General features: G+C 40.8%; 1 protein-coding gene across 2 annotated transcripts in view; it reads right to left on the reverse strand.

The window, feature by feature from the left end:
- Nucleotides 1–95: 95 nt before the first annotated feature.
- LOC308105290 (OX-2 membrane glycoprotein-like) overlaps nucleotides 96–20,147 on the reverse strand; it is a 21,983-nt gene continuing 1,931 nt past the window's right edge. For both annotated transcript variants that reach the window (XM_080455941.1, XM_080455942.1), the window contains exons 2-8: nucleotides 15,269–15,610; nucleotides 13,752–14,045; nucleotides 3,694–3,741; nucleotides 3,506–3,593; nucleotides 3,352–3,402; nucleotides 2,914–2,989; nucleotides 96–2,675 (exon numbers count right to left, since the gene is read on the reverse strand). In XM_080455941.1, the coding sequence (XP_080312067.1) occupies nucleotides 2,944–2,989; nucleotides 3,352–3,402; nucleotides 3,506–3,593; nucleotides 3,694–3,741; nucleotides 13,752–14,045; nucleotides 15,269–15,610 (869 nt within the window). In that variant the 3' untranslated portion in view covers nucleotides 96–2,675; nucleotides 2,914–2,943. The remainder of the gene's footprint in view (nucleotides 2,676–2,913; nucleotides 2,990–3,351; nucleotides 3,403–3,505; nucleotides 3,594–3,693; nucleotides 3,742–13,751; nucleotides 14,046–15,268; nucleotides 15,611–20,147) is intronic.

Genomic DNA, 20,147 nt, shown 5'->3' on the forward strand with positions numbered 1-20,147 from the left:
TCAGCACCCAGTGTTTTGCCGGCTATTATATATATTTTCTGTATCGTCTAATTTTATGGTCATTGTTTTGTTTTTTTTATGGTCAAGAATTGCACGCACAACATCCAAACATTTCGACGGATGCTGGATCAAAATAGATAAACTGTGAACAAAAGGAGAAGGTCTGCACACCGTCTTGATGCTCCCAAAATAATTTAATAATAGAGCGGTCAGAAGAAATAACAATGTTTTGGCCTCTGTGGCCTTTGTCAGGTATACATTTTGAGTACGTTGATTCAGCAGGACAGAAGTGAACACAAACAGGACTCCAATCTTTGGTAGTTAATGACCAGTTGGTGCTGCTGTGCAAAGTGTAGAAAAAGTGTGTTTTCCTGTACAAGTTAAAAAACGACATTGCAGAGTGTGGTTCAGAGCCTCTACCTGATAACCATAAGCATAATATCTCCTCAGGTCAAAGGGGGAAATTCCCTCTTGGGCTAGTGGTAAAAAATATGTTTGACTTCAGTATCCCTTCCCTCGCAGGAGACCTGGGTTCAAATCCCGGGATCTGACATTAGTGCAACAACTACCACCAGCTGCCAGTACTTAATGCATGACTGGCTACACCCAAGCTGCACGTGCTATTCATTGTTACGCTGAGTTGGCGGTGCCAGGGATCAAACCCTAGCACCCTTCTGGAACCCTGTATACCTTTTTTGTATTTCCCCCAAAAAAGATATCTGAAAGGGGCCAACTAGATCAAACCCGTGCCTTGTGGCCTAAAGGCAAGTGCTCTATCCCCTGAGCTACTCGGAGACAACCTGTGTTATCCTGTGTTATACACGTACAGGTCAACTAACATAATATATCGGCCCAGGATTTTATCTGCCTTTAAAATGTCATGTCATACATGTCATCAAAGTCAGGATTTAGGTCGGTAAATATTCATACCCCTTCCAGAATATCAACTGGACATGTGCAAAATCAGCTGATCTTCCACAGGTAACTTTTCACTTGAGACACTATGACAGATGGGCAGGTTCACCATCTCTGATGCCAACATCATCTGTGGGAATATTTCCATTTCCACCCAGGACGCCAGGTTAAAAGTTGTTACGGTTGTCAAAAATGTGAGTTTCCAGTTCTATTATGCAATTGCATTTTCATTGTAGATTTATTCTACATCCCTACACAATATGTGTAGGAATTAATGCTTATTAATTATCTTTTAATTGTAATTTTCAATCAACCTTTAGCCTATCTGGTACATTATTCTGCCATAAAGATATTTTACATTACACCACAATTGCATGTGCTCACACAGTCATAGAGTACATGCACTACATTTGTGTATACTGTACGAACCCTTGAGGCTAAACAAAAGTGTTCATGGTGTGCAGCTACTTTCCATTGCAGTCCAATGTTTCCATCTGGTGGTGAACGCCCAGAATGCACAAGAAGAAACTATCCAGCCATCTGAGTAGAGCAGTATGTATTAACAGAAGGACATAGTTTATGCACAATTATTTTAGACATAAAGTATCATTATTATTAATGCCAAAAATTGGTAATTGATCATTACAGAAAACACATATATCATATATTTTGTAGTTTCAGTTAACTGTGTGAAAAAAATTTAATCTCCCAAAATCGTATCTATTCCAATATAAATCTTGTCAAAATGAATAATGCTTCCTTCCCAGATATTCTCCCAAATTAATGAATTGACTCAATTTTGGGACATTTCCATGATTGGGAATTAAGGCCTCATTTCAAATGTTCACCACCATAAATTAAAAATAAATCTGTTTTGAGAGATCAATTGTACTCCAGTGCCCTCTAGTGACTATTGCAGGTAGCAGTCTTGCCAACTGGTGTCGGTATATTTCAAGAACGGTATCCACAAGTTTCCTAGGCTGTGAGGGCATCACTTCCTGTCGATTTCATTGGATATCATTGGATTTCATTGGATTTCTTTTGATCAAATCGACAGGAAGTGATGCACACACAGCTTAGGAAACTTGTGGATAGGTCACACAAACACGCACGCACGCACGCACACTGAACAGTACTATACTATTTCTACTATTTCACAGTTTCCACTCTCCCCTTTCCTCCTTCTCAGGGAGTCAGGCCAACTTGTAGAGGCGGGCAGACCTCAGAGTGCATGCTGAGGACATGCTGCGGGAAATGTGAGGGCAATTTCAGTTTTATTTTGCAAACACAAGAGCCCACGCACCACTTTTATCATTACAAAAACACGGGTCATTCCTCCTCTGTCCTTCTCTCTCCCTTCTAGCAAACACCATTAGTGTGTATTGGAAAAGCTGAAAAGACTTTGAGATCCACATGCGCTTTAAAGTGGGATAACTTAATGATCAAAAAGTCAAACACAGCTAAATGGAAGTCATAATGTACCTCAACCTTTTAAAGTTCAAATGGAGTCTGTAAGTTAAAGCATGCTGAAGTAACATGATTGCAAACAAGTGAGAGAAAGGGGAGTTTGATAAGAGGCAGACATTGATAAGATTTGAGAAGCAGACATGTCAACACTGATCTCCAGCTGTACTTTCCCCTGTCTCTCCACATCTCCTCTTTGCTGTGTGTCCCTCATCATTGCCGGTGGGGAGAGATGAGCAACAGTTTCCTTCCATGGACGTGTCTCTTGGGTCCAGAATAACACATAAAAAAAGTCCCTTGGAAGAAAGAGAGAACAAGTTGATACGGGTAATTCAAGGTCAAACACAGACGCAGAGAAAGAGAGAAGACGGATGAACTGACAGAGACAGTAGTTCATATTGAATCTAGAAATCATGCATAACATAACCACAAAAAATAGTAAACCATTTGATCATAATATGTTTCAATTCAGTCTCAATCTACTTCCAATTAAAAAGTCCAGTATAATTAACATATAACTGCATTTATATTCACCTGTTAAATATCATGGGGTTGGGGGTGTGGTCATCTGTCAATGTTGTGAGAGACTAAAGGCTTATTTGTCCTAGAACTAGGAGAAAAACAAAAATCAGCCTGAACACATCATTATGCTAAATGGAGTATGGAGTATTACAACCAGTATTTTGACGTGTTGTAAACATGTAGATCTTGTAGCTTGTAGATCAGCTATTTCCGCTATTTAAAATTTTTGGGGGGAAATTATATATATATATATAAAATTAAATGTGTCAGTAATGTCTTTGTATATTTAAGTTATTTGTCATATCTGCCCTGTGCAATTTTGTAATTATGAAGCCTAAAAGGCAAACAGAAAAAGGTCAACGCCAAAAACACAATTAAATCGTTAATCGCAATTATCTGTGTGACAATCAATCATCAACTCAAAGGTGTGATTGTGACAGCCTTACTTACTCTTGGATCATTGTTTGGGCCGTCTGTGTCATTTCACCATCATTGTTTGGCCTACAGGAGAAGGTAAAACACAACAGTCAGTATACTGTCACCCATCTATGTTCAGAGATCATCTCAGGTTCAGCTGAGCTGCAACTTAATACAGGATGTTTACCTTGTTTCTGTTTTTCTACGTCTGAAGACTAATCCAACTGCGATGAATCCGATGACTAAACCAACACCAATGACGGCAGCAGTGATAACTGTGAGGAAAGAAATAGTCATGTATATGTAGTATGTTCTACAATGATACACTCAGGGTCAAACAGGCGCATTGATAAATAATTTAAAAAAATAACTTACTGCAACCACTCAGACATGAGACATGTGCTTCATATGTCTCACACACATCTGGGAAACAAAAGAATCATACTGTATATTAGTTAATTAGTAACATCATCTAAGCTATCTATCATCCAAATACATATCAATGAAGGTCAATGAATGAAATAGACTAATTGGAAAACAACAGTTGAGTACAGAAGTGGTTCACAAACCTTTTCATGTCCCATCTCACATATTTTGTGCCAGGGATTTTTCAAAAATAGCAGATCTACAAGCTCAGATCTACCCTGGCACAAAACATTTTCAGATGGGGGGGGGGGGGTAATTTTACACAATCTGTATGGTAGAGTATGCTAATACAATATAACTTATACAATTGGGGTGGTTGTATTTGGTCTCCCTGCTCTTCTATTGAGACATTTAGATTGTGTCAAAGGCCGTGTCTCACGAGACACAGGATCTGACACGTATTTTGACCAGATGGTTAGGCCATGTTGGCTAGGTCCTTTTCGTTCAGTTTCGTTCCCATCAAGTGGACCTAAATAATCTCTGCTTCTTAAAAAAGATCTATTGGTAGTAAGTAAGAAAAAAATTTACCGACATCTGTCCTGGCGCAGTATTTATATAATTAGTGTTTAAAAGTCGTTACTATTTTCTTAGCAGCGTCGTAATACTTTCAAAGGGGTGGTGCGGTTTTTGGCACGTGATTCCCGTTACAACCAATGGGGTCGCCTCTATTTCCACCATTTCCTGCAACAACAGCCATAGCAACGGGTACAGTCTGAAGAAAATAAGTCAAAACAATGAAAATATCCTTCAAAAGCACGGCAAAAGGACTCGAAACGATGCTATATGAATCGTATGTCTGTCCAGAAAGAAGAGGTTCAGGAGTTTACACGGACAAGATGGGATACATGTACAACAAGCCATGGATACGCGACGGTCGTCTGTCCCGACCGAACTTCAACCAGGTGTTTGCACTTTTCCATTTACGGCCCGTACATCTACATAAACGTTCAGATTTCAAATATAAAGTGCTTACCGCATGGCCATTGATGTTACAATTCTGTATGGTCCCGCAGAAATACCCGTATATTCCGTATTGTTCAATAAAGAGTATTCTTAACCGATCGGTGGCCATTTTCTCACAGATGTATAATGTATCAGAGTGCAATACACCTCCCATCCGATAGGGTCGCGTAGTTGAAAGGATATGGTAAAAATGGCCACCGATCGGATTAACAGGCTTTTTATTGAACAATACGGAAGATACAGGTACTTCTCTGGGCCCGTACATAATTGTAACATCCATGGCCATGGGTAAGCATTTTAAATCTGAAATATGAACGTTTATGTAGATGTACGGGCCGTTAATGGAGAAAGTGCAAACACCTGGTTGAATGTTTCAAGGCAACTACAGAACGTGCGTCAACGTTACTTATATAAACATCAACATTGTGTTGATATGGGTCCTTACAAGCCTCCTGAGGACTCTGGGTTTCATGCAACATTCTACCAGCGTGTTATTGACAAAAATACATTAATGTGATTAATGTGAGAGGAAAACGGCAGAAGGATCAACTCTCTCAAACAGAAACGTCAGCAGGTGAGCCACACACACATACACACACACGGGGGGGGGGGGGGCTCACATTTTAACATGAGACTGAAATAATGTATTGTATTATCAGATAAAAGCATTGAAAACAGCAGATCTACAAGCTCACAACACATCACAACGCGTTGTGAGCTTGTAGATCTGCTATTTTCAATAGATTTATTTGGGGGGAGACACATTTTAACATGAGACTGAAATCAATTTTTATGTTATCACATGAAAAAAATCAATTGAAAATAGCATATCTACAAGCTCACAACACGTCGCGTTGTGAAAGTAAAACTACCTCGAAATTCTACTTGAGTACAGTAGCCTACTTGAGTAAATGTACTTAGTTACTTTCCACCACTGAAAGTACAGGTACATAAAAAATACGTACAGTACTCAAGTGAATGTCCACCACTGCATCTCACCAGTGCTGATAAAGCCCATAAGCTAACAAAACATGCATGTCAATATTGGACTGTCAAATATTGATTTGTCACTATTACTGTATTTTAAACATTCGTGTGTCATTTCATCCATGTTCCATCTCTGTGATAACTCAGACATCTTTACATCGTTAAATACACCAGATGTTGTGATTGATAAAGAGTCCAGGGAAGTGTCTGTATTAGATAGCCTGCACCTTTGACTCTAGCCTAGAGGAAGCCTTTATGACTAAGGTCATTAAATACCAACCACTCCTACATACCATCTCAGAGCTGGGCTATTAGGTGCAGACTATTTGTTTTTATATTTGGCAGCCTATAGGACATACCCACATACTGGCTGTTAGAGGGTTTCAAAAACTTTGGATGCCCAAAAAGGAGGCAAAAAGGTTGGCAAAGTATTGTGCTGTAATTGGCAGCCGCCATATATGGCAGAGACGGTGTTACTTATACCCATAGAGTACTGAGTGACATGTTTATTGTATCGTGAAGACATATGCCAGGATTATGTGAATGTAACCTTACTGCACCTATAATATTTGTGTCCCTGTATGTTTCTCCTTTATGTGAACATAAATAAATGGTTAATGTGTGTGTGTGTGTGTGTGTGTGTGTGTGTGTGTGTGTGTGTGTGTGTGTGTGTGTGTGTGTGTGTGTGTGTGTGTGTGTGTGTGTGTGTGTGTGTGTGTGTGTGTGTGTGTGTGTGTGTGTGTGTGGGGAAATGAACCACCCTTCGCTGACCACTACAAGATCTTCTGTGAGAGTCATCCGCCATGGCTTATAGTTGACCAAGAGGTGCTGAAAATAAACCAGCTACGAAGGATGTTCGTAAACACAGTGAAGAAGCATGAGGATCTTGATGCTTCAAACTACAGGTAACTCAAATACCATGTGTGTCTTTGACAGTTCTGGGAAACAAAACAAAAACCTTTATGCTGAAAAGTATATTATAGATGTATTCCCTCACAAAAACGTCTATGAGAGTATATTTAAACTAAATTGGCTATCATTGTTAATACATCTTTATTGATACACTTGTGCTCATCTTTCCCTAACATTTTATGTTGCAGGCAGGATAAATTGAAGTGGAGGTTGACCCCTGATTTCCCCCAGCTGGTTTTTCACTGCCCTACCAAGTGCAACATCTCTGAACATGTCCTATAGGTATTTTAGGAAAAAGATTTGGTGATGCAGGGCTGCAAGACATACTCATTGAGTCAAGTTGGTGCCCCTAATCCATCAATGGTGTGATCAGTGGTCATCCACAGGAGATGCAGTCTGCACTTTCATATTTTGTCATATTTGTATACTATTGTTGCACTGTCAACCAACATTTCTCTGTTCATACCTGTGAGTGACACAGAAGGCCTGATCTGGGGGGTTGATGTACAAATGACACATGCTGTGACACACTTTGGTATTTTAATAAATATTTCATACCATATGTTGTAATAATTTGGAGCTTTAGTGTATTTATTTTACTCTAGTCCATTTTTGGCATTATTCCAATCTAGGGGGCTGATTTTCAGCTATTTTGGGCCAAGGAGTGCTGCTTTTTTTCTCCTACCTTTCAGTACACAGTAGGTTGTGACATTTTCTATGTATGAAATATAAGCTTTTAGCTAAATGTACTATGTGTATGTTTCATTGTGCTGGGCACCAATCACTTCAGTAGAAGCGTTTTCTTTCTACATTTCATGATCAAAATTCAAACATGAGTACACTAAGGCACCAATACTTGTTTCAGATGTTAGGTACACGTATTTATAACATTTGAGAAAGATTTTGGGTTGCCAAAATAAATTTTCAATATTTTACAAGCAAAAATAGCAGCACAAGATTTTCGTTTTTTGGTTATTCACTTTAATATACATTTCTGGCTTGTGAAAAAATACTGCAGGATTTTGTGCGGAGGTATTTTAACCCGAAGTCCACAAGGGTATTGTCTATGCAAAAATGCATTGAAAAAGTACATCCAAGACGTGGGAACGAAATTCATTTTCTAGGCACTTTTTGGAGGGTCACAACACGGCCTAGGTGTCATGGTCCCCTCCTCGGGCCTTGGACTTTGACTGTATTACTCAGCCCTTGGACTTTGACTGTATTTCTCAGCCCTTGGACCTTGACTGCCCTTATAAGGTCTTGGACTTATTAGGACTATTCTGTTGTATCGTTCCAATTGTATTTATGTTATTCTGTTGCTGCCTTTTGCCTTGGTGTTTTGTATCTTATTTTGTAGTATGTTCTCTGCCTTCCTGTCTGCCCCTGTAGTTCTGTGCCTGCCTTGTCTTACCAGTCTTGTGATTTGTCAGTGTTTCCACCTGTGTCCTCTTAGCCCCCAGCCCAGCCTATCCCAGTGTTGATTGTCAGTTGAGTTCACCTGTGTCCTCCTGTTATCCCTGTGTCTATTTGATCCCTGTGTTTGTTAATAGTCCTGTAGCAAGTCCTTAAAAAAGCCCTTAGTTTTTGAGATACCCCCACCCGAGTTAGAACAAAACACAACCATGTTTTTTCTTATCTTTAGGGTCTCCCATTAATGAAATGGATTGTTGTGAAATTTTATTTTGGGGCAAAATTAGTTTTTTTGGCTATTCTTTAGAACTACCCCAATCTCTGAAAAAGGCAAATCCGAATAGGGCAAAGGTGACCAAATATGCTATAACTTGAGAAACTTCAGAATGTAATTTACATAAAGAAATACTGAAATATAGTCCTTTAAACATACCTTTAGTTTAGGCGGAAATTGTACTTTTGTAGTGAGGACTCCTCTACTTTCCCTCATTTAGAAAAAAAACATACATTTATGTCAAATAAGCTGTTACTGCATAGCCTAAAATGCTATTAAACAATAACCAGTGGTTGTGTGGAGAGATCTAGTACAGTTTTATTGCAAATTAGACTTCTTTAGACATACCCCTTCTCTGGAAATAAAACATTATAGGCGGGTGCAAATATGGTTTGACCCAAAAATTATTAGAACAAAAGGTTTCTCAATGGTTTATTGTAGTATCAGGTGTACTTAATAACATATCAAAAGTTTACCAAAATCTGAATAGAAATGTCAAATTTCCAAGATGGCCGCCACCAGTTCCTTAAAAGACCATTACTCCTTCATTATTTGCCCTACACAAGTAATTTTGGTGCCTAACCCCATGTTTTGGTGATCTAGGAATCCAATTAGCATATATAAATGATAGTCAAGTGATTATAAGTACAATTATATATTACATGTCTCCCTTTTCTACATGCCATAATGCCCAGGATTGGTGAATTCATCACCTATACATGTAATTCACATTCTGTTGAAGCTTCCTTTTGATACCAATAAGGAACAAATTAATTATTACTGGGTGGTACTGTGACAGTTGTAAAAACATGGCTGCCAATGTGATAGACTGGGAATATTACACAAATCTTGGAAGAAATTCCTTACCGGGAAATTTCTTCACCAATTTGTTTGTAAAGGTTCCCAAACTGGGGGTCCCCCAAATGATTTTGGGGGGTCCCCAGATGGTTAGCTTGTGCAACATTGTTCTCTCACTCAACAGTAAACAAACCAACATACAGTATAAGTGTATACAGGGTATCTACACATTTCTAAAGTTACAATTTAATTACTCTTAAGACTCAATATTATCTCAAATATTAGGTAAGAAAAAGACAAACATTGTGAAAATAGCCGATGTACAAGCTCACAACGCTACACTCAAAAAAGATGGCCACTTGTCTGGTCTATGGGGAAGATGGACTCCTCAGTGGGGATACAGTGGAGAGAAATGGCCCCTTATGGGCCTAGAGAGGGTGTGCAAGTCAGTACAGAGCTATCACAACATGTATCTAGTGTCTGGGTGTCTAGGCAGGGGTGGTGGAGGAGTGTGGCGTGGATAAGGTGCAGATGTGCTTGTCACAAACATCTCCTTATTCCTGAGACTAGTAGTTGTGTGAGGTTTTAGTGCAAAATTAATTTCACATGTCTTTATTTTGTGATTGGTACTGCTGGCAATAAGCTTGAACCTTGATCTTTTTTTCTGGATAATTTTAACAGCAAGAAGGTACGTATAGGGGACAGCCCATGACGCCCTGGGCTCCAGTCTCCCCATAGAATCCCAATCTAACCAACCTCCACACCCATAAGGGGCTGTGTCTCTGCTGCTATCCAACAAACAAGCATTGCTTTTGGCAAACACCAAGTTTTTGTTCTGGAGCTGTTCTGGAGAGGGGAGAGGACGCTCTGAGCCATAATGATAAGTCAGTGGGGGCCCCTGGGAATATTAATGGTCAGCCACCACCGACTCTCCTGTGAGCCAGTCCGACATACACCCTTGTCTGCCTGACACACAGTCATGCACCACCACGTGGAGGTCTTACAACCACCACTATGGGGGGGCTGACCCTCCTCACAAACGCCTATGCCCACTCACGAGCGCCTATCTCGGGCATAGGAGCCAGCCAGACCCGCCAGGAGGTCCCTTTGGGGCCAGCATACATACATATGTATATGACACATTCTTGCAATATGTGGAGGTCTTACAACCACCACCACTGGGGACTGTCCTCACTACCTATGCTAACTCAAGAGAGCCTATCTCGGGGGTGCCTATCTCGGGAGCCAGCGTGGAGGTCCACTTGGGACCAGTGGGACTATTCAGTGAGCCAGGCGACATAGGGACTCCTCTCAGCCTCACGCATTAGCTAAATTCCAATACCTTAATTTCTGCCTCCTCCTCACTCCGTCCTCCAGCGTGCCGTGACTTAGAAATCGTTTGCATCCCAAATGCTAATTTGCTCATGGAGGAGCTGAGAACGAAGTGAGCGCAGGCTCCCTAAGCCACTTGGAGTGAGATCTGGCAAAGATACAAGTTTATCTTTCATGTATCGTTTGCAAAGATTTTGTTGAAATGGCGTATCATTTCTGTTGGAGATTTTGCACATCGGACATGGGGGAGAGGAGAAACTCAGGGTCTCCTTGGCTCCTAACTTTGCTCTTCTGCGCTCCAAGTGCCCAGGGAGCAATCCAGTGACCCCCATACTCCCCTCTACCCACCTGAGGGGAACCCCAGGCCCACTAGACCAGACCCACCCCCCATACTCCCCTCTGTCTAGGCACCCAGTAGATACTCGGTTCTGACAGCTCTACACTAACCTCCATAACCACCCCCACCCTCTTTACACACTCACACTGATTGCCTTCCTAATGTGTTAAAACATCTATTTAATGTTTTTCAAAATCTTGTATCTACAAGATGACACTGCGCTAAAAAAAATATATATTCTCGTGTATGTAGGGGAGGAGTTATGAAGTTGGGTGGGTAAGGGGAGGGGTGCAGAGAGATTGGTTCATAATGCAAGACATTTTTTGGGGGTGGGGTGTATAGTCAAAGATGAATTTAGTTTGGGTTAAATTTGATCCACAGAGCTATCCAAAACCTTTCAATATTGAAAACAATACTATCTATCAACTGACAATATTCTCTGCCACCACCTTCTGAATTACTGCAAATTGTAATTTGTGACTATTAGTTTTGTTGTGTTTTGAGAATATCTTGAAGCCTTGTTCCAGTAAAATTTGGGGCAATGTTGAGGCAATTATGTATGTGAGCAAAGAACAGCACCATATTCAATCACACTCACACATGATTGCTGTGTGTGGCAGGGGCAACATGAAGCCATGTCATTAATTAATGGAAATATGAATTTATGATTTCAGTAAGAACCTTTTTATATACACATCCAAACCAAAGGTGCATAGATTAATCGATTTTGTTGAGAATGGCAGGCCTCAATACAGAGAAGCATTACACAAATGGAATACTGTGATTAGGGGTATGTCTAAAGAAGTCTCATTTGCAATAAAACTGTACTAGATCTCTCCACACAACCACTGGTTATTGTTTAATAGTAAAAATAATCTTAGGCTATGCAGTAACAGCTTATTTGACATAAACGTATGTTGTTTTTGTAAATGAGGGAAAGTAGAGGAGTCCTCACTACAAGAGTACAATTTCCGCCTAAACTAAAGGTATGTTTAAAGGACTATATTTCAGTATTTCTTTATGTAAATTACTTTCTGACTCTTTGGTGATGTACCTCAGCAAATGTGATGAAGATAAGAGTGAGCATTCTAAAGTTATAGCATATTTGGTCACCTTTGCCCTATTCGGATTTGCCTTTTTCAGAGATTGGGGTAGTTCTAAAGAATAGCCAAAAAAACTAATTTTGCCCCAAAATAAAATTTCACAACAATCCATTTCATTAATGGGAGACCCTAAAGATAAGAAAAAACATGGTTGTGTTTTGTTCTAACTCGGGTGGGGGTATCTCAAAATCTGAGGGCCTCTGCTACAGGACTATAAGATTGTTGTCGGTTCGTAGTTCCTTGTAGAGTGAGTCTGTCCTGTGAGTGCATTTGAGAGTCCTGTTTTTACCCGCTTTTTTTGCCCATATTTGGAATATCCTCAGTTTTAGTTAATAAACACTTTTTTGGGTCCTCCTCCGTACTCGTTCCTGACAGATGGTCAAGGTTAAATGTATCCCCTGAGCAAGCAGGCAGGCTCCATTTCTAGCCTGGTAAACCACCCCGGTCTGCGTGAATTCACATCATCATGTAATTTGAATTCACGCGACCGGGATGGTTTTACCAGGAACATTTCAGCACTTGTGCAGGAAACCGGGTTGAAATCCGGTGTAGAAGAGGAAAGTTACACAGTGCAGCTGCAGCTTTAAGTGCTGTGCTGTCTTTGGTGTAATCTTAAATCCATCTCTCATCCTTATTAGGTCTTTATCCAGCTGGCCACAAGATGAAGCGTAGCAAACAAATATTTATAGTTCTATGTTTACAACAAGCGAAAAGGAGATAGACAAACCAAGCATCGCTCAGTGGTTTAAAGAGTTAACTGTGAGCCTTCCTTTGGAAAAGTTGTTTAAAGAAATATGGGGAGGATTTATTCAGTATGTCATAATAATATATAATAAGTATGATAATTGTACTCTCTGCCAGTGGTGTAAAGTACATTTACTCAAGTAACATTTTTAGGTAATTTTACTTTACTGGAGTTCTTCCAATTTTCAATACTTTTACTTCTACTCCACTACATCTCACAGGCAAATATTGTACTTTGACTCCACTACAATTATTTGAAAACTTTAGTTACTAGTTACTTTGCAGATTTCATTTTGTTTTTTTCATTACAAAACATACATTAACAACTTCAGCCCTATATGCATACTTAGGCTATTTGAAAATAGCCGATCTACAAGCTCACAACGCGCCGCTATGCGACGCATTGTGAGCTTGTAGATCTGCTATTTTCAAAGCATTTTCATACATTTGGAAAAATGGGACATTCTGCAAAATTAGTCCTTATACTTTCAGTACTTAAGTATATTTTAATGCGAATACTGTTGTACTTTTTACTGAAGTACATTTTTAATACCAGACTTTTACTTGTAACAGAGTATTTCTACATTGCAGTATTGATACTTTTAGTACACAATGTGAGTACCTTTTCCACCACTGCTCTCTGCAGATGTTTGGTCTTGTGCAGTGGTGGAAAAAGTACTCAAATTCTTTACTCAAGTAAAAGTACCAATACTGCAATATAAAAATACTCTAAGTACTAAAAGTCCAAAATTAAAAGTACTAAATATTTGAAAATAGCCGATCTACAAGCTCACAACATGTCGCATCGCAACGCGTTGTGAGCTTGTAGATCAGCTATTTTCAAATAGCCTATGTATAAAATAGGGCTAAAGTGGTTAATGTATGTTTCATTACATCATAGTTTATATCTGCAAAGTAACTAGTAACTAAAGTTTTCAAATAATTGTAGTGGAGTAAAAGTAAAAAAAATGCCTCTGAGATGTAGTGGAGTAGAAGTAAAAGTATAGACAATTGAAAATACTCCAGTAAAGTAAAAGTACCTCAAAATTGTACTTAAGTACAGTACTTGAGTAAATATACTTAGTTACTTTACACCATTGCACATTGTCTTGTTGTATTGATAACAAAAAAAAAATCCATCTCTCACCTTGTGTGTCAGAATAAATGACTCTGGACACGTCCTTCACAAGCCCAGAGGAGAGAGTCACCACACAGTGGATCTGTGTACCGTTTCTACAGAACCTCTGCAGTGTGACAGTGCTGGTCACTTTGATGGTACCGTCAGCGTTGACTGAATGGACGGTGCTGTAGTTTGAAGAGCCTAAATGTGTGGGAACCTCCAGAGTTACTGTCAGAGCAGGACGGGACACAGCTGAGCAGGACGCAACCATGAACTCTGTGCCCGTGGGTTGTGTGACGTGTAATATGGGCTCTGGTTGCTCTGCAAAAACAAACAATAATTTAATCAATTGAGTTTGCGGATAAGCGGACAAAATGAGTGTCGCCCTCAGGTGGGTGGCTGGCATCTCCCTTATAGGGACAGGATAAGAAGCTCGGTCACCCAGGAGAGACTTGGAGTAGAACCGCTGCTCCTTTAGGTGGAAAGGAGCCAGAGACCTGAAGCCGATTCTACATGTCTCCTAAATCTCAAGAGTATTCTGAAAAACGTATGTTTCTATATCAGTGGTTCTCAATATTTTTCATGTCAAGGACCACCCAAAATGATATGTATTTGGCCGCGGACCCCCATCAAAATATCTTGTTCCAGGGACCCCCCAGAAGCAAAGATTTGAGTTAAAAATGTTCGCTTTAAATATATATATATTCAAAGATTTGCACACATTTTCACGATTTAAAAAAAATAGCAGATCTACAAGCTTGTAGCGCGGCACTTGGTGCCGCGCTATGAGCTTGTAGATCTGCTATTTTTGAATAGCGCAAAGTGTAAAATAATGCTTTTTAGCTCAAATCTAAAAATGACACAGTTCCAGGTCTTAATAGGTTAAGGTGATTCAGGCATTTAGTAGGGATGCTTCCTGGGCGTCCCCCCTAGCTCTTCCGTGCCATGTCCCGCAGGCGTCCCTGTTTTTCCACGTACAGTTCCAGTTCCTGCCCCCTGTCACAGATTAGCAGCACTGACCATCCCTAACGCATGAACAAGAAACAGAAAGTGTTTGCACACCCCTGTGGAAATGAATTACTTGCATGGGTGGATGGACGGACGGACGGACGGACGGACGGACGGACGGACGGACGGATTCCCCCCGCCCTCTCAACTTGTTGCTGGTAATCTTCGATTGGAAAGCACTCTGACATGACTTGTCTTGACCAACTTGATAATTTTGACAGCTTGTCTTATACTTGTGACGACATTGCATGACTAGGCCTAAATTCATTCACCAACCTCCAACCATAACATCTTAAAGCAATAAAGCCTTAAAGCGTGGCAAATAAACAGTATTTTGAATTCAGGGCATTAATATACAGTAGAATCTATTTTCAGAGAGGTTGAAAAACTAAGCCACACACGTGCAAACACACACACACACACACACACACACACACACACACACACACACACACACACACACACTCACTCACTCACTCACTCACTCACTCACTCACTCACTCACTCACTCACACACACATAGGACCACTTCTTACCATCCACAATGAGGCAGGTTTTCGTATAGATGGCTCCTTCAGGATAAGCGTTAAATAAACATCTAAAACAGCCCTGGTCTGCTTTGGTCACATTCCTGACCACTATGGTGCTGTTCTGCAGTCCTGTGTCTTCAAACTCCACTTTCCCCTGAAAGGGAGGGTTGATCTTGGTGCCAAAGCGTTTGTTGTAGCTGGCAACGTCCTCTGTTCCTCCTTTTCCTAATATCTTCTGCCAAGTAACTTGAAGGACGTTCTTGGGTTGTGTGAGCTGGCAGGTGAAACGGGCGTCCTCTCCCACCGTGGTCCTCACAGGATCCTGTGTTTGGATCAACTCTGATACACCTGTAGGTGGAGGAGATGACAGTTATTAGTACATAACATCGACTGTATGAAATATGAGCATGCGCAAATTGTATACAAATAACTTGTTCTCTATGTTGGTAGCCAGTGTAGTAATGCAGTTTCTAGGAGAAAGCGTGAAGGAGGAGATTGGGTGCAGGCATTGGGGGAGAATAAGCTACAGTATATTATAGTGCAACATTGATTATTTGTACAAACGTTTTTTGAGCTGTGTCTGTCTGTCTGTCTGTCTGTCTGTCTGTCTGTCTGTCTGTCTGTCTGTCTGTCTGTCTGTCTGTCTGTCTGTCTGTGTCAATTTCTATTTGCTGTTTCTGTTTCTATTTTTCCCTGATCAAATGACTCACTGGTTGTCACTCACTGGTTTCGGTCACTTCCCTATGTATTGTATCACTCTAGCGTTAAAGGAGGAGTTCACCCAAAAAATGACATATTTTCTATCAATTGCACACCTCATGAAGCCTTGAATTCATGGATTTATTTTAGTTTTTGTGGCATTCCTAAGACAATAATTTGATGACCGGGTGTGTATCCGGTAGGAGACACAAATAATCTACTTTGTGTCTCCTACCGGATACATTAGCCGGTAGGAGACAGGAATCAAATTATTGGCTTAGGAATGCCACAAAAACAAAAATAAATCCATGGATTCAAGGCTTCATGGGGTGTGCAATTGAGAGAAAATAAGACATTTTTTGGGTGAACTACTCCTTTAAGTAGAGATTAGCTGTCCACAGACGGAAGGACACACACACACACACACACACACACACACACACACACACACACACACACACACACACACACACACACACACACACACACACACACACACACACACACACACACACACACACACACACACACAAACACACACACACAAACACACTCTGACGGACGGACAGACAGGGAGCAAAACATGGTCTCGGCCATGCCTTTCGGCCTGGCGGAGACAATAAGGAGCTTAAAAGATAACAATGGATCTATCTTTTTCTTTGTTGTGGATGAAGGAGTCTATATGTCACAGTACGTTTGGAGAACCAGTACGATTGAAGACAGAGCGCTCGTTTTTAGGCACGGGGCTCCTTCGGGGCGAGGCGGGGCTTTTCGAGACAGGGTTTATTAGCGAGGCTCGCGAGGAGGAGGAGGAGGACGGCGCTGCGAGGCGGGGGGTTATTACGCGAGGCTCGCGAGGAAGAGGAGCCTCCTCCTCGCGTAATAACCCGTCCCGTCCTCTCCTTCTCTCCTTCTCCTCCTCCGAGGAGGAGGAGAAGGAGAGCGCGGAGAGGCGGGGCTTTGATGCGCCGACGGAGACCTGTCTTTTGTTGTTCCCCCCCACATAGCAACCAGGAAGCTACGCTAGGGGAACCATAATATCTATGAGGGGAACGCTGAACACGCGTTCACACGCACGGCGCGCCGACTTAGTGGAGCTTGAGGCCGAGGAAGCGCGCCCTCGCGCCTCCAGGCGCGAGTGCCCGCGGTGACCGGCCGACGCTCCACTAGTCGACTCAGTGCCGTTTGATTTGTAAACCGATAGGGACAGAATAGTTCTTTTCATGGATCACTGTGTGTGTGTGTGTGTGTGTGTGTGTGTGTGTGTGTGTGTGTGTGTGTGTGTGTGTGTGTGTGTGTGTGTGTGTGTGTGTGTGTGTGTCAGGGAGAAAGTAAAACAAAAGCCAGAACACAATAAAAGTATCTAAACAGTCCTGCTTTCAATAAACCAAAAAAAGCATGAGCGCGTGCGCGTGTGTGCGCGCGTGTGTGTGTGTGTGTGTGTGTGACTGTGTGTGTGACTGTGTGTGTGTGTGTGTGTGTGTGTGTGTGTGGCCATATATGTTTGTGCACAAGCCTGGCTTGTGGCTCCCTCTAGTGCTGGGTGGGTGGTAAAAACGAGCGCGCTTTCTTCAATCGTACTGGTTCTCCAATCATACTGTAACATATACACCATGCATCTTCACTCTCTTCCCAAGTAAAATCTACAGGACAGAGATGCCTTTGACAGCGCTTGTCCCTCCAGTCACCAGCCTGAAAGTTGAAGTTCCTGTTCCATGTTGTGGTGGGTGAGGTTTTTGTCACATGCTGTATACAAGCTGCATGTCTGCTGATGACAAACCTCCTGCAGAGGTGGCATGGGACACTGGGTCATCTCGAGAATCCCTGATCCAACTTCACTCAACATGCTAACGGCAACACCGGTCTGTGATGCATCTAACCCTTATGGAAGAAAAGCCTGCTCTCTCAATGTGCACCATGCCACAGGACGCTGCATTACCTCTGGGACTTTATTCATTGTTTAGCATGATTGATTGCTGTTGCTGGCTTGTGCTACTACACGCATAATGAAGCTTTAGCCTGGAGATAAGAAATTATGTTTTAGAGGCCAATTTCTGGGTTGATGAGGACATGCAGTGCCTTACTAAAGTAAGCAACCCACCTCATAAATCACCGATTTCATTGGATAACAATTAATAAACTACAACTTTTCTATAATGAGAAATTACAACAATAATACTTTAAACAAATTGACAAGTTTTACACCACAAAATGTATTGTTTAAGAAAACAGAATATGCTTATTACGAAAGTATCGATTCGAACCCCTTGAACTTTGATTTGCTTGTTTCAACGTCCTTTTTATCTGTGCCATGGCATGACTTTATAATTACATTTTACTGGCAGACAAAAGTTAAAGGTGCATGTCACCACCTACTTTACTGGAGTGTATAAAATCATGACTTTATAAAGAATACTGGATATTAAACCTGTTTAAATAAAGCCCCTTGAACCTGAAATTGTGCCCCCCATGTCCATAACAGACAAGTGAACAAAATGTCTGTTCTATTTCTGCCCCCAAATAGTAGGCTGCCCATGTTCTTTAAAAAAAAAAAAATCACACCCTGTGTGAAGTGGGCGGTGTCTTGCTAGCTAATCACAATACTGAATGGAGTCAACCAATCATGTACAAAAAATAAATACATTTATTGAAACACTCTTTATGATGGAAGAAACCATAACTTTAAAAAAACAAATTTATGTTTTTTTTTTGGTTTTTTATATAGGGCTATGCACATGTGTCATGTGACACTGGCCAATCACAGTCCTGAATAGACTGTGATTGGCCAATCACGGTGCAGGGTTAGGCGGGTACATTTTTGGCCAATCACAGCGCAGGATTTGTTGTACAAATATCCAAACCTCACTTATAGGGGCGGTTTCACCGCCCAAAAAAAACATGACCAGTTCTCCCCTCCCCAAACAAGTATAACTAATTACTATAGAAGCAATTTAATTAACCTACCTTCTGAAATAGTCCACCAGTATGAAAACCAAAAGTGTGTGAGTGAGATAAGCCATTTCTGATTAACGAAGAAGAAGCAAAAAATAATTCATAGGTATACCAGGGCAGCAGAAAACTGCAGTGATCACCTCAAAATGTTGCACACACATTGCTCCCCACACACTCTCACTCTCTCTCTCTCTCTCTCTCTCTCTCTCTCTCACACACACACACACACACACACACACACACACACACACACACACCGTGACCTTAAAGAACTTCTCAAACCTCCACTCGAAAACCATGGGCAACCGCCAACCGGACATTCTGCTCCACTGCCTGTGGAATGCCCTCCCCGACCCGACCAGTCTATTGGCTCAAAGCGCACCTTTTTGACAAAGCTTTTGCTCAGCCTTATTTTCTCTGTCTTTTACTCTAGTCTTTTACTCTATGCCTTAATTCGTTTTTTAATGTACGTTTTACCCCAAGAAGGTTCTTGTTGTGCTGTTTGTTTTTGTCTTGCCTTTGTTATTTAAACCCTGTAGCACTTTGTGATTTGCAAAAATGTAATGTGCGTTATAAATAAAATGTATTATTATCATTATGTGACCTAGAATTTTGTGTCTATTTGTTTATGCTCTGTGTGGGAAACCGCAATGACTCTGTGATTGTGCCTGTTTCCTGCTGCACATAATACTTAATCTGGTGTATATACTGTGTTGTTCATTGCTGATGGTGTTTTTTGAAGCAGGTTTTCTTATTATTATTATTATTGACTGTAGTTATTTTGTAGCTACTCGTCTTAGCTACAGTAGCCTACTTATTATTTGTTTATTTGAAAAGGATCCATGCCATGGCAATCAGCTAGTCTTACTTGGGTCCACACAAAAACATTTTTTCATTTGTTATTAATATCTTTTTTTATTGTAGGCTATTTAATTGTTTTCATTTTCCAAAGAAATTATAAAATAAATGAAAAAAGTTATTTAAAAAACACGACCCTCTCACGTATTAGGAGGGCAGCATATGAGTCACCAGAACCAAGGACGGGTGTTTTTGAGGAATCTAACATGGTTCAAATGGAGTTTGAAGTTACAATGGGTTTGTATAGGAAGGGGGCGTGTCTGATAACATTTATATTAATTATCTAAATACTGAATTAAGCAATTTAAAAACTGGCTGGGGTGCTCCAAAAGAGCCTGAGTAGACGATAAAATGACCCCAAAACATGTTTGAAAGT

The sequence above is a fragment of the Gymnoscopelus braueri genome, assembly GCF_963280865.1.
Source record: "Gymnoscopelus braueri genome assembly, chromosome: 17".
NCBI classification, from domain to species: Eukaryota; Metazoa; Chordata; class Actinopteri; order Myctophiformes; family Myctophidae; genus Gymnoscopelus; species Gymnoscopelus braueri.